The 12,975-nt window shown below is 36.7% G+C and overlaps 1 protein-coding gene across 3 annotated transcripts in view; it reads right to left on the bottom strand.

The window, feature by feature from the left end:
* Positions 1 to 1,610, bottom strand: part of LOC132092538 (pre-mRNA 3'-end-processing factor FIP1-like) — a 29,361-nt gene extending 27,751 nt beyond the window's left edge. For all 3 annotated transcript variants that reach the window (XM_059498814.1, XM_059498816.1, XM_059498815.1), the window contains exon 1: positions 1,317 to 1,610. In XM_059498814.1, coding sequence (XP_059354797.1) covers positions 1,317 to 1,389 — 73 coding nt within the window. In that variant the 5' untranslated portion in view covers positions 1,390 to 1,610. The remainder of the gene's footprint in view (positions 1 to 1,316) is intronic.
* Between the last annotated feature and the right edge of the window lie 11,365 nt (positions 1,611 to 12,975).

Below are 12,975 nucleotides of genomic sequence, written 5' to 3'. Positions count from 1 at the left end.
TTTGATACAACTATTTGAAAATCTGGAATCTGAGGGTGTAAAAAAAAACTACAAATACTGAGAAAATCGCCTTTGAAGTAAGTTGTACAAAAGAAGTTCTAAGCAATGTATATTACTGATAAAAAATTAATATTTAAATATATTTACGGTAGAAAAGTTACAAATTATCTTCATGGAACATGATCTTTATTCAATATCCTAATGATTTTTGGCATAATAGAAAAATCGATAATTTTTTTAATTTTTTTGGCTATTGCTAAAAATATACCCCAGCCAGACTTTTTTTACTCCAGGGTCACATATCTGACATGCACATTTGTAAGGGATTTAAATGATCAACAAGATCACAAGCTTTCTGTCATCAGATAGTTTCTTCCTTTTAATTTAATTATTTATTTATTTATAATTATATTATTATAATTTTAAAAGAATCCACTTTCAGGTCATAGTGTGTGTCCATTTTAGTAAATAAATGTAATGTAATGTAACTTTTCTATTGTTATTGGACTGAAACTTACTTTTTTTTTCTTTCCTTTTTTAAGTTAAATAATGTTAAAATGGGTGTATCATTATTAATACATCAGGTTTTTGTGCAACATGTATTTGCCCATTTCTCTCAATCATCATTGTATTACATTGCACTGCATTTTTTTGCTTACTATAAAAAATAAAAATACAGAGCTTTGATAATAAAACTAGGCATTTTAAATACATGTGAAACTGTTCTTACTGTTATTGTATATATCAAGCTTTAGAGGGTTAAGGGCCTCATTTGAATCATACTGATTTCAAACAAACGAACTTGAATGGAAAAATGTAAATACGATTTTAAAACCTGATATTTAAAATGTCAACTCTATAGTACATTGTATAGATTTTTCTTTTCTCAGATTCATCTCTGTTGGACATGATAGGGCATTGGTCATGTCCTATGCCATATTTTATACGGAAAATTTTTAAATAAAACAAAATAAACAATATTCTGAAGAGCTGTCCAACTTTGATCAAAAGCTTTTTAATGCAGCAGTTCTTCCTACATGATGCTGTTACGTTAGATGTATATCAATGTATTCTTTCCATATGTTCTCTGTAAGGGTTGATTTGAAAGTAAATGTTATGAAACGCGTGCAGCTGAATAATTAACGGTTTCTGATTTAATAAACTTAGGATCAGATCCTTTCTTAAACACGTGTGCTTTTGGTTTTGGTAGATGTTGGAGTAATGCTTTCCCATCTCACCACGAGGAAGTTTGATTTGCTTTCCTGAATCTCTTAATACAGTTTTAAAGTTGAATCATCAGTGTGTTTATTTCTCACCTCCATAGAGCCAGTCTGTCTCGTCATCAGCGCTCTCATCAGCTGTTTTCTCTGTCACCTCTCTTGTGGACATGATCTCCTCCGGGGTTTTGCGCTTTTGCTTTGAGATTTGAGATCTCAGTTTAACCCAATGATTCGCCGAGTTCGACAATGTAACTGCGTAGTGTGATAATAGTTTTAGGGTCTACCGTCACAGCTGTCACAGTGACACGCCGCGTGTTGGTGTAGCAGGTGCGCGTTACCAAAGAGACACATCTCACTGCACGCGCACGTGTGCGGGAGACGCAGGAAGTTCAACTTTGTTCAGTTCAGTTTGTTTTCTCGCGTCAGTTTATTTATATTTGCATCAAGTTCAAATGTCTGTATTTTATTCCATTATTATGACAAGAAACATGCCAACGTATTTTTTTAACACACAACCCGTTTACTTGACTCTTACACTAGCTTTTTAAATATCACAAAATTTTAAACAATTAGCATAATTAAAGGCAACCACGAAAAACATCGTTTTTATCAAATAATACTGAGACAAAATATTAATTAGTACATCGGCCTCTTGATAAGCAAATTTCCCACGTCGTGCGTTGTAAATCAACAGATGAGTATATGCAGTCATTTAAAGTATGTTTTGCTTTGCTTTTCTTGTTGTTAAAGAATGAATAGTGGCTTTCAAAACTCCCAGCTGATAGTTACACTATGACGCATAATTATCGCGACGCCTCTCTCTGCGCCACGCCCCCTTCGAGGCACATGGGTTTGTTTTGAATGGTGTCTGTTTGACAGTTCTGCTGTTGCTATCGTTCGTCTGTTTGAAACGCCAGCATTCACGGAAATATGTTGCCCACGGATGAAGTCATGTGTTTCCCCGGTCAGACGTGGGAAAAAGTTCTGTCAAAGGTAAAAAAAAAAAAAAATGCTGTTGTTTTCATGGATGATTGCTGTTCTGAGAGTCTGCACAAGGGAGGAGCTGCGCTTCTGGCAGAATGTGTGCCATGATTTTACACAGCAAACACTTAGAGCTGTAAATGTGAACCGGTTGATCGGCAATAAGCTAATGTGCCTAATAAAATCGAAACAGTTAAGACAGTATGATATATATATTATAATTTTATTCCTGCAGATACCCTGTAAATATGGAAATAAAATTCCTTCCTTGATATTTTTGTTTTGAAAATGTTTTTAAATTTAAATTGAGGGACTTCTTCAAAACTTCAGTCGACCTGGATGAAGCTGTGAACATATTCTTCAAATTGTATCCAAGAAGATTAACTGACCAGTTTTCTCATTCCATAAGCGAAGTGAAGAAGCATTGACAGAGAGACAAGAGGGGATGATGATGAGATGAGATTAAAGGGATAGTTCACCCAAAAATCAAAATATGTCATTAATAACTCACCCTCATCTGGTTCCAAACCAGTAAGACCTCCATTTATCTTAGAACTATCCCTTTAACTTGTACACTGCTCAACATGTTGCGCGAAGAGATTTGGTGTGTCTCCGACCACAGTTTCAAGAGCATGGGGGAGATACAGAGAGAAATTCCATTACACGAGAAGAGCTGGACAGGGACATAGAAGGGCAACAACCCAGCAGCAGGTCCAGTATCTGCTCCTTTGTGCGAGGAGGAACAGGAGAACCACTCAAAACTAGCTCCAGCAGGCTACTGGTTTGCATGTTTCTGACCAAACTGTCAGAAACAGATTTCACGAGGGCCTGACATCCTCGAGTGGGACCTGGGGAAAAAGACCCCCATTTGCAAGAGAACACCAGAATTGGCAAGTCCACCACTGGGGTTCCGTTCTCTTCAGAGATGAGGCCGGGTTCACACTGAGTATATGTGAAAGTTGGATCAGGCTAGGCTGATTTTAATCTGGATTTTACGTCTGATTTTAAATCAAGCCCTGTGTGTTGATGATTTTGGTTTCCATTTACTGTTGTCACATAATTTTGTTCTTAAAGTATAGAATGTGTGTTAATCAATAGATGTGTAAATATTTCATTCATTGAGATACAATGTGTGATTTAAGTTACGTGCATTTTTTTTTTTTTTTTGGAGCAGTGTAATTTAAAAAATATTGCTGTAAAGTTCGTTATATGTACTCACTCAAAAATAAATGGATAAATAAATAAATGCTGGGTTGATTCAACCTAAATTTTGGTCAAATATGGAACCGAACTGTTGGGTTAAAAATTTTTTATAAAATTTTGTTGCAGATGTCCCGATCAGGTTTTTTGTGCCTTCAATCTGATCAGAGTTATTGAATATTGAGTATTTGCCGATACCGAGTCCCGATCCGATACTTCTATATTCCTATGGGTGTATGTTTGGTGCACACTTCAAGTACCTGTATATTCAAGTTTTTAAAATCAATCCAATGTATACAGAGTTGTGCTGAGAGTAAAAGTAATATTTGTATGATGTATGCATATGTATAAATATTACAACATACTCTCTATGTATATATAGAAATAAATAATGACGGGATTATAATATTTTTGTGGTGGATTAATTTAATTTAAAAAAGTATATTTTGATATACAGTACTTCATGTAGCTATCAAATGTATTATAAATATAAATATACATGTACGTCACACACATCCAAAATGTAATTATAGCTTCAGAAATGACAAGTAAAGAGTCACTATTAAAATCTGCCTTTCTGGCAGATGATTTTGTGGTGGATCATCATAATTTGATATAATATTCTCTTGATACAAGAATTTTTTTTTGAAGCAAGTAACAACGTCAAAACTAAACCTACTTCATCTGGAAGTCAAATGGCGTTAGCATGGAAACCCAAACACTGTTTACGACCCATTAGGTCTAAACCACATGTTAGACATGAAGGTTTGTTAAAAGGAGGAACGTGTTTCGTATGTCCCTTTTCTTTCCAGATCCCATCAGGCAAGGATTCAGAGAGAACTTTTGGCTGCAGAAATAATTTGGCTCAACCATGTTCAATAACTGTTGTTGAGAGCATTGAAGCTGTTGTTTTACCTACACACGGACACAGACACATGGCGTATTCCAAGACCACATCCTTTCACCCCCATTAGCTGGTTACAGTAGCACTACAGTGCTGAGTACAAACAGACTCTTGAGACCTCCATATAAATTTACAAGAGCTCACTGTTAGCCAGATGGTGTGTAGACTGAATAGGACAAGTCTCCGTTTGAAGAGCCTTCTGCCACTGGTTGTGTGCAAAAGTGCATGTTTAACAGGGTTTGGAATTGGTTTCTATTGTTTTGTGCTTTAAAAGGCCCATATTTCACAATTTGTAACATTTTATTTGTCATTGAGGGCCACTTATAATGATAGCCGGTTTTTTTACAGCAAGAACAGGCAGAATTGAGTTTTACACTACCATTTTTCTGACCTTCTCTGAATCTTTTGCAAAACATTTATTGTTCAGCACAAAACCACTGAACAGATACCTATCTTTTAATGAGATATGTGTAAGTCTATGCAGATGTTGGCCTTATGCAAAAATGCCTTTTATTGGTTGATCAAGTGCTTGACTAGAGCAATGTGAAACAGGGACTCATCTGACAGGCTTATAATATTTTTTAGAAGGACTATAAAGAACAAGCTCTGATCTTAAATAATCCTGAACATGCATCCAAATGCAGAGATGAGGTGGTGTGTACCTGACGCTCTAGATTCATTCGTAACTGTATATAAGTCACCCCCATGTGGAGCACATAATCCGTGAAGGTTTTTAAAATGTTGAAAGTGGAATAACGACAGTATGGTATCCACAGATACCACTTGATCTTACTATGGTTTATCAGAATTATATTTAAAACATGTGCTTTCAGAGTGTTACGGACTGCTTTGAGATGTTAGATTTTGTCTTTTAATGTTTTCAGTTATTTGTTAGTATTTGTGTAGGCGTGCGCTAATTACTTCAATATGTGCTCATTCTGTCATGATGTGATCTGCACATTAACTGAGGAATGATTGTTTGCTCATGAGAGAATGTTTTTGTGTTGCTGTGTGTAGTTTTAGTTTTCCCTAGAATGTCATGTTCAGTGTTTTTCATCTCCCTTATGTTTCTAATTTAAGTTTCTGGATATATATATATATATATATATATATATATATATATATATATATATATATATATATATTGTCCTCTCTCTCTGTACAGTATCTACACTGGTTCCCTTTTTCAGGCCAGCTTATTCTCGGCTGGAGCTCCAGAACTCTGTGGAGGAGAACTAGTCCAGTTCCATACAGTCAAATCTGTTCAATGTGAGCATGGGGATTTCTTGCTTTAACTCAGCAGGGAAGCGAGGCACAAGCCTAGTGTTTGTTTAGCAGAGTCTAGACAGGCTCCAGGCATATATCAAAGCTTTTGATGCATTCTGATAGGGCCCAGCAGATCCTCAAGAGAGCAAATCTACTCCCTGGACTCTTAATGTCCTTAAGCATCTCTCGAGACTGTTGTATAATGCCAACAAAGTCATTCATTTCTGACTGAGTTTTGCCAGTCCAGTGTTCTGGGTCAAATAATATGGACATATCAGACAGATCATCCAAACACAAATAGATTAATGCTCTAGTTTCATTCCTCTATACCTAAGAGTGGTTTTTGTCTGTGCAAAACTCGCTGCCACAATGAATGGATTAACATGTACTTTAAAAGTAAATTTTTCAGTCTGAACTGAACAGTCAGAACTGAAATAATCTGATTGTTTTATTTTTTTATTTTTGAGTCAGACTGAAATTTTACCATTCTGTTTTTTGTGATGTTGGACTGACAGTTCTGAATAATGTAATTATAGCTCAGCTTCGTCCAGCATGTATATATTTTAATCAGTCTAGAGGTGGTCCCTGCTTTGTGCACCAGAATTCAAAAGACAGAGATGGCACAAAAAGTGTATTTACATTTAGTCATTTAGCAGACGCTTTTATCCAAAGTGACTTACAAATGAGAACAATAGAAGCAATCAGACCAACAAGAGAACAACAACAGTATACACGTGCCATGACAAGTCTCAGTTAGTCTAGTACAGAACACATAGCCAGGTGTTTTTTTTTCATATATATATATATATATATATATATATATATATATATATATATATATATTATATATATGAATATGATAGAAAAGAAAAGGCAAGTACTAGTATTAGCTAGTTAAGTGCTGGCGAAAAAGATGAGTCTTTAGATGTTTTTTGAAAATGAGTAGACTCTGCTGTACGAATTGAGATTAGGAGGTCATTCCACCAGCTAGGCACAGTCCAATAAAAAGTCAGTGAGAGTGATTTTGAATCTCTTTGGGATGGCACCACAAGGCATCGTTCACTTGCAGAGCGCAAACTTCTGGAGGACACATAAGATTGAACTAGTGAGTTTAGGTATGTTGGTGCCGTGCCAGTGGTCGTCTTGTAGGCAAGCATCAGTTCCTTGAATTTAATGCGAGCGGCTACTGGTAGCCAGTGTAACCTGATGAGGAGAGGAGTAACGTGAGCTGCTTTTAGCTCATTGAAGACAACCATTGAAGAAGAAGAGTATTTAAAGGTATTTAAACCTGTAAATACTCAGTTTGGCATTGTCTAATGTATACGTGGGAAGACAGATGAAGACTGTAGTTTGAGTACAAAGTAGCTTGATCAAAACTGGGCATGTAAACATATTTACTCCTAGACTACGTTATGACTGGTTCTCTAAAGAACTGCAGGATAAAATGTTTGAATAGGTTCTTTTGGCTTTAAGTTTTAATAGTAGCCATAATTTGTATGTCTGTAAAGTGTTTTTAAAGTTTTTTTTTTAGCTCTTTGCTAGGATGTTTGGGGTGTTTGGGGCCAAAATCAATAGAGCATAATGGTTGCGTACAAGTCTCTGATAATCATGCCTTAAATTAAGTCATTTGTTTTTGTTTTGTTTTTCTGCCTGTTTTATCACCCACCAGGTTTAAATTTGTAAGTCTAATCCTTAAAAATAGAAAATAGCATACCACAAAACCCTGCACTATATTTGAGATAGCTTTCATGTCTGTAGCACAAATGGTACAGGGTGAGTTACATGCTAAACTTTCAAAGGATATAACCCCGAAAGCACATCTATGTGTACATTTTAGTGTATGCAGAGATATTCCATTTGAAATTAACACAAGTGTCAGTAAAACAGTAGCAACCTTCATTCGTTTTCACACAGATTTTGATTATGGGGCAAATTGTGTAGATCTTTGCACAATACTATGACCTCAAAATACATTTTGACATGTATGTTACATACTGTATGTATGACTTTTCTGATTTAGTAAACTTGCTTGGTAACTCACCTGGTGCAGCAATGCGCTTGTAATATGCAGCACTCTGGTATACATTCCGTGAAACATAAGCTTTTTTCTTATGTAGAACACATTATTTTGAACAGGAGTCTGTCTATAAGTGACTGTTACTGTTCAGCCTGTAACTCTAGTAAGTAATACTAATAGAGATGTTTGTCTCATCAAACACCACTAATAATAATAGTTCTGACTGGGTTTTTGTGTCCCATCCCTGCAGTGCTGATATTGGTATTATTCTTGTCAGCTCAGGTAGTGTTATTCTTGCCCAGCTATATCTATAGGCTGTGAAAAATATTTATCAAAGGTTTTATTTTAATATCCTACTTGTGGGCTGTCTGGCTAATTTTGCCCTCTTTATTGTATGGTGTTTTCCTTTGTAATTGTATGCTCTGTTTCAGGGTCGCTGGATTTAGTGTTGTTATGGGTGGTCATTTCAGGCAGCCGTCTTGAGCGTGACAGGCCCGGGCTGCTGATAGGAGACCTCCTCTTCCTTGCCTGTGTGAACCACAACAGTCTGGTTGTACACTGTGCCTATTCAGGTCTGACTGGGGAAACGTCCAGATCTCTCTGTGTTTTTAGTGTGGTTGTGGGAGAAATCTGAGTGTCTTTGAAAAAAAAAGCTATGTCTGATGTTTTGGTAGGTTGGGTCTGAAATACTTCACTAAGGAGATGAATTTATGTTCTTCGAAATCGTAACATATGCAGTATGCAATGGATTGTGCTGTGTGTGAAATTTTGGTTAAATCAGATTTCAGGACTTCACATTTGGTTAGCTAAATGAGGGCTGTTTTTCACGCTCTGCTCTACTGCAACATCAACCAACCTGTCTTTATTCCCCGCTCCAGTAATACAAATAGACATTTACAATTGGCCAAGAATCTGTTTTTGAACTGGATGATTGTGTGTACACGTATGTGTGTGGTCAGGTGTGTTCCAGTCAGGCTGGTGTAAAAGGTTGTTCTTGGCTCTGCAGTAGAGTGGGGTTGCGTTGATTTAGAGGTGTGGGACACTTCAACTATGCCCTTGTTTATGTAAAGGTATTTGACACAACTTACATACTTCTACCCTATTTTTTACTAGCTTCTACCCAACTGTGTGCCTTGTCTAGCCAGCATTAAACCTGTATGAGCACTATACTAGAGCTGCTCAGGATATGAAGTGAAGTGAAGTGACATTCAGCCAAGTATGGTGACCCATACTCAGAATTTGTGCTCTGCATTTAACCCATCCGAAATGCACACACACAGAGCAGTGAACACACACACACACTGTGAGCACACACCCAGAGCAGTGGGCAGCCATTTATGCTGCGGCGCCCGGGGAGCAGTTGGGGGTTCGGTGCCTTGCTCAAGGGCACCTAAGTCGTGGTATTGAAGGTGGAGAGAGAATTGTACATGCACTCCCCCCACCGACAAATTCCTGCCGGCCCAGGACTCAAACTCACAACCTTTCGATTGGGAGTCCGACTCTCTAACCATTAGGCCACGATATCGCCATGAAAGTGGTAGTTTGTGTGTGTGGAGGGTGGAGAAATGGACCACACTACACTGTGAGAAAACAACAGTAGAGAGACGACACATGTGATGGTCGTCACATGCAGAAACTCAAAGACGTGGCCAAACCCAAGGATGGTAACTGAGAACACATATGCATACATGTAGTCTTCTTTCTGAGTGGTTTACACATTATTTTGAGTATTTCAATATTTCAATATTTTTTGTAGGTACCTTGGTTACAGATCATATTATACTCATATTGCATAATAATGACGGACACAGATTTGGTCATTTTCATTTGTTTTATTTTCAATATGTTTCTTCCATAACTTACTAGTTTGGGTGCACACTTTCTAGTGGTTATTGTTATATTGTTAATGTTTATGTCTTTTGATTTTAAGTTGCTTACATGAACAGAGTGGAGGTTGGCGCTGGCTGGGATGCTGCACATCAGTGGAGGTTCGTTCCAAATAAACGACTGGCTGCTGTTAGTTGCCACCATTTTGTTCTGTTGGATTGATCCATGCTGCCATTTAGCTGGGGGCGGGGGGTTGTCCAAGATTAATTGCATGTCGGTCTGTTTATTATAATTCTATGTATATTTTGTTGTTTATATTACTTTGGGTATATTACTTTGTTTATGACCCAGTGCTTCATATTTCTGTAAATTAATTACTTTATTTATTTTACTGGTGTTAGGTGATGTATGTGTCTTCCCCTGTGTATGTGTAGTGGACTAGTCCTTTGTGTATATAAGTTCCCCAGGTGTGTCGTTTGGGGAGAGGTTTTGTTTGTTAAGTTCGGTTCTGTTCAGTTGACCTTATGTGTTTGAGGCCTAGACCTGACTTTATTTTCATTCAGTTTTAAGTTATTTACTTTGTAACTTTGTTTGGCATTTAATAAATGATTTTCTTCATTTGGAGATCCTGCATTCTTTGCCCTTGACTGCTTGGTCCCTCACAACACATATATCACTATTTCACTACGGCTAAAAAGACTGACTTTCATGTCATTGTCATTTGTCACATCTGTCATGCTAAGCATTGAATACTTGAGGCTTTGTTGACAGATCATATTGTTTAATCTCACTTTAGCCCCTGCTATATCCCTCCCACTAGTTTCCTGTCTCTGATTGACAGGTGGATTGTTAAATAAGAAGAATATGGTGACAGGCATACTTCAGTCACACAAACAACTCTAACCTTTTGAAATTTCTGTAAATAGCTTTTGCAACATGTTTAAAAATGTAGAGCTTTTTTCTTTATCTTATCTTAACCTGTCTCTTCTCATGTACTTTAATTTGATCTCGTCTCATCTCACCTCTGCTTGTCTCACTTCATATCCCACCTCATCTTCTTCTCACCACACCTCCATCTCAACTAGCTCTCATCTCAGTTTGTGTCTCCTCATATTGTTTCTCCACTCTTATCCTCCTTATCTAACCTGCAGCTCATCTCCTTCTCATCTCAGTTCGTCTTCTCATCTTGTGTCTCCTCTTCTCATTTCCTCTCATCTTGGTTTGTCTCGTCTCGTCGCCTCATCTGGTTGTATTGATTGTCAAGTCAATCTATTTGAAATGGATCTTGAGGAATAAGTAGATTTAAATGAGATGAAGACATGCTAGATTGATACATGCAGAAACTCTAAACCCCCAGCGAGCTGTGAGTGCGCCAGCAGCTGCTCCTGAACCTGTGACTGTGCTTCCATTCAATGTGTGTTAAAGGTCTGCTCTCTGGGATTTATCTTCCGCTCAAGGAGTCTCACATGAAACAAAATGAGGCACAGATGAGAGAGATTTGTGATGTGTTTTTGTGAGTTTGTGTGTCCCAGTCTTTTTTAGATTAATGTAACAGGATGTTGCTTTTATGTGTGTTGTATTTTTATCTTAAAGATTTTAGCAGAATTATGCTTATCTTGGGAGGGAGATGATAGCCAGTAAATTTGTATAAATTTAACTGGACCATTCAACATACCAGTCAAACAGTAAATATAGTTACTAGTTACATTTATATTTTTGTTAATGTACAAATTAAAAAGGCTTAGGAAGTTAAAATAAGTTTGTAAGAAATGTACCCTTTTTTTCAGGATGCATTAAATTGTTCAAAAGTGACAGTAAAGACATTTTATAATTTTACAAAAGATCTCTCTTTAAAAATAAATGCTGATCAATCCTAAACAAATATACCACAGTACCAAAAAAAGGAGCATGACTTTTTTCAACATTGATAATAATAATAATAATAAAAAAAATGTTTCTTGAGCAGTAAATCAGCCAATTAGAATAATTTCTGAAGGATCATGTGCCACTGGAGGCTGGAGTAATGGCTGCCGAAAATTCAGCTTTGCAGTCCCAGAAATAAATGGCATTTTAAAATATATAACAGTAGCAAAAAAAAAGAAAGATTGTAATTGTTACAAATTAATTATTTGTTTAATTAATTGTAATTAAACTACTGTTCTTTACTATTTTTTGACACATTTTTGTCACAAATCTGGTTCATTGTATTCCGTCCAATTACCACCACAGGTCACTCTTTCATTGTAATGACTCTCTCTAAAATCTAAAGACTTTCACATGTCACCCTGGACTACATTTCCCAGCATCCATTTCACTAATCACACTTGAAACCATTCACACACACTATATAACACCCACTCAAATCCTGTTTGAACTGCCGAGTATTGTTTAAGCATTTATGCTGTGTGTTTAGCTACTTTACGGAGCCAGTTCCCTGTCCTCGTGTACGTTTCTAGTTCTAGTTTCTTTAGTCTAGTCAAGTCAAGTCTTGCCTGTTGATCTTCTGCCTGTGTATCTTGGATAACCATTTGCCTTGCTGTTTCAGACTGCATTTGCACCTCGCCTAGACTATTTCTTATTGTATTGAATTAATTACCCCTCTTCTCAAGCCCTTTGGATTATGCACGTCTCTCATCCCTATCGCCTCGTTACATTTTTGATGAAGTAAATGCAGCCTAAAATCTTTCTGACCCCAAACTTTTAACCGGTAGTGTGCACAATATATAAAACTGCTTATTTTATATTCTTATACATATATATATATATATATATATATATATATATATATACATAGAGAGACAGAGAGAGAGAGAGAGAGAGAGTTAGATAAAACCATTATATCACAAAATACCTGTTAAAACCATACATAAAACCAAGTCAAAAGATAAAATATTTAGCTGCAGTTACCAACTAAAATCGCCAATAAAATAATCCCATTCTCTATGGATCTAAAGGCTAGAAACAACACAATTTATTAAGTCTCTTTGTTTGCCATCTCCTGTACTTCTCCAAATGATACTTACATATCAGTCATTCTCCAATCTCTTTAAGATACAGATGACATTTGTCTTTGAAGTGAAATGGCAGGCTCGCTTTGGAGATACTCTTCAGATTAAGAAACTTTTTGCACTCCAATTTCCTTTGCTCATTCCTTTATCAAATCCTGACAGGAAAAAAAAAAACCTGGACTATGCGTGTGCGCTTGTTGTTTCTCTGATGATGAACCAAGGATTCTGCTTGTTTTTGTTTCTTATTTTAGTTTAGTTTTTCTCGCAGAGTCCTGTTACAGATTGTAATGAGCATGGAAAATACACACACCTCTCCAGTGAAGCGTCTGCCAGGTCTCCTTGTGTGCGCAAGCATATGTGTGCATAGTGTCATTAGTCTTGGAAGTGGGCGTAATTGAAGAATAACTGACCTGGATTGAATGCTGCTATCGAGTGGGGGTTGATTGTTTCCTGTTGTTGATAAACACAGACTTAATCAATGTCTACTAAATCAATCAGCCCATCTCAACGATTATGACATCATAACAGCACATCTGTGTAAAATTGCGGGTG

The sequence above is a fragment of the Carassius carassius genome, chromosome 18 (assembly GCF_963082965.1).
Source record: "Carassius carassius chromosome 18, fCarCar2.1, whole genome shotgun sequence".
In the NCBI taxonomy this organism is placed as follows: Eukaryota; Metazoa; Chordata; class Actinopteri; order Cypriniformes; family Cyprinidae; genus Carassius; species Carassius carassius.
Note: the sequence above shows the minus strand (reverse complement) of the source record. Positions and strands in the feature narration are given on the sequence as shown.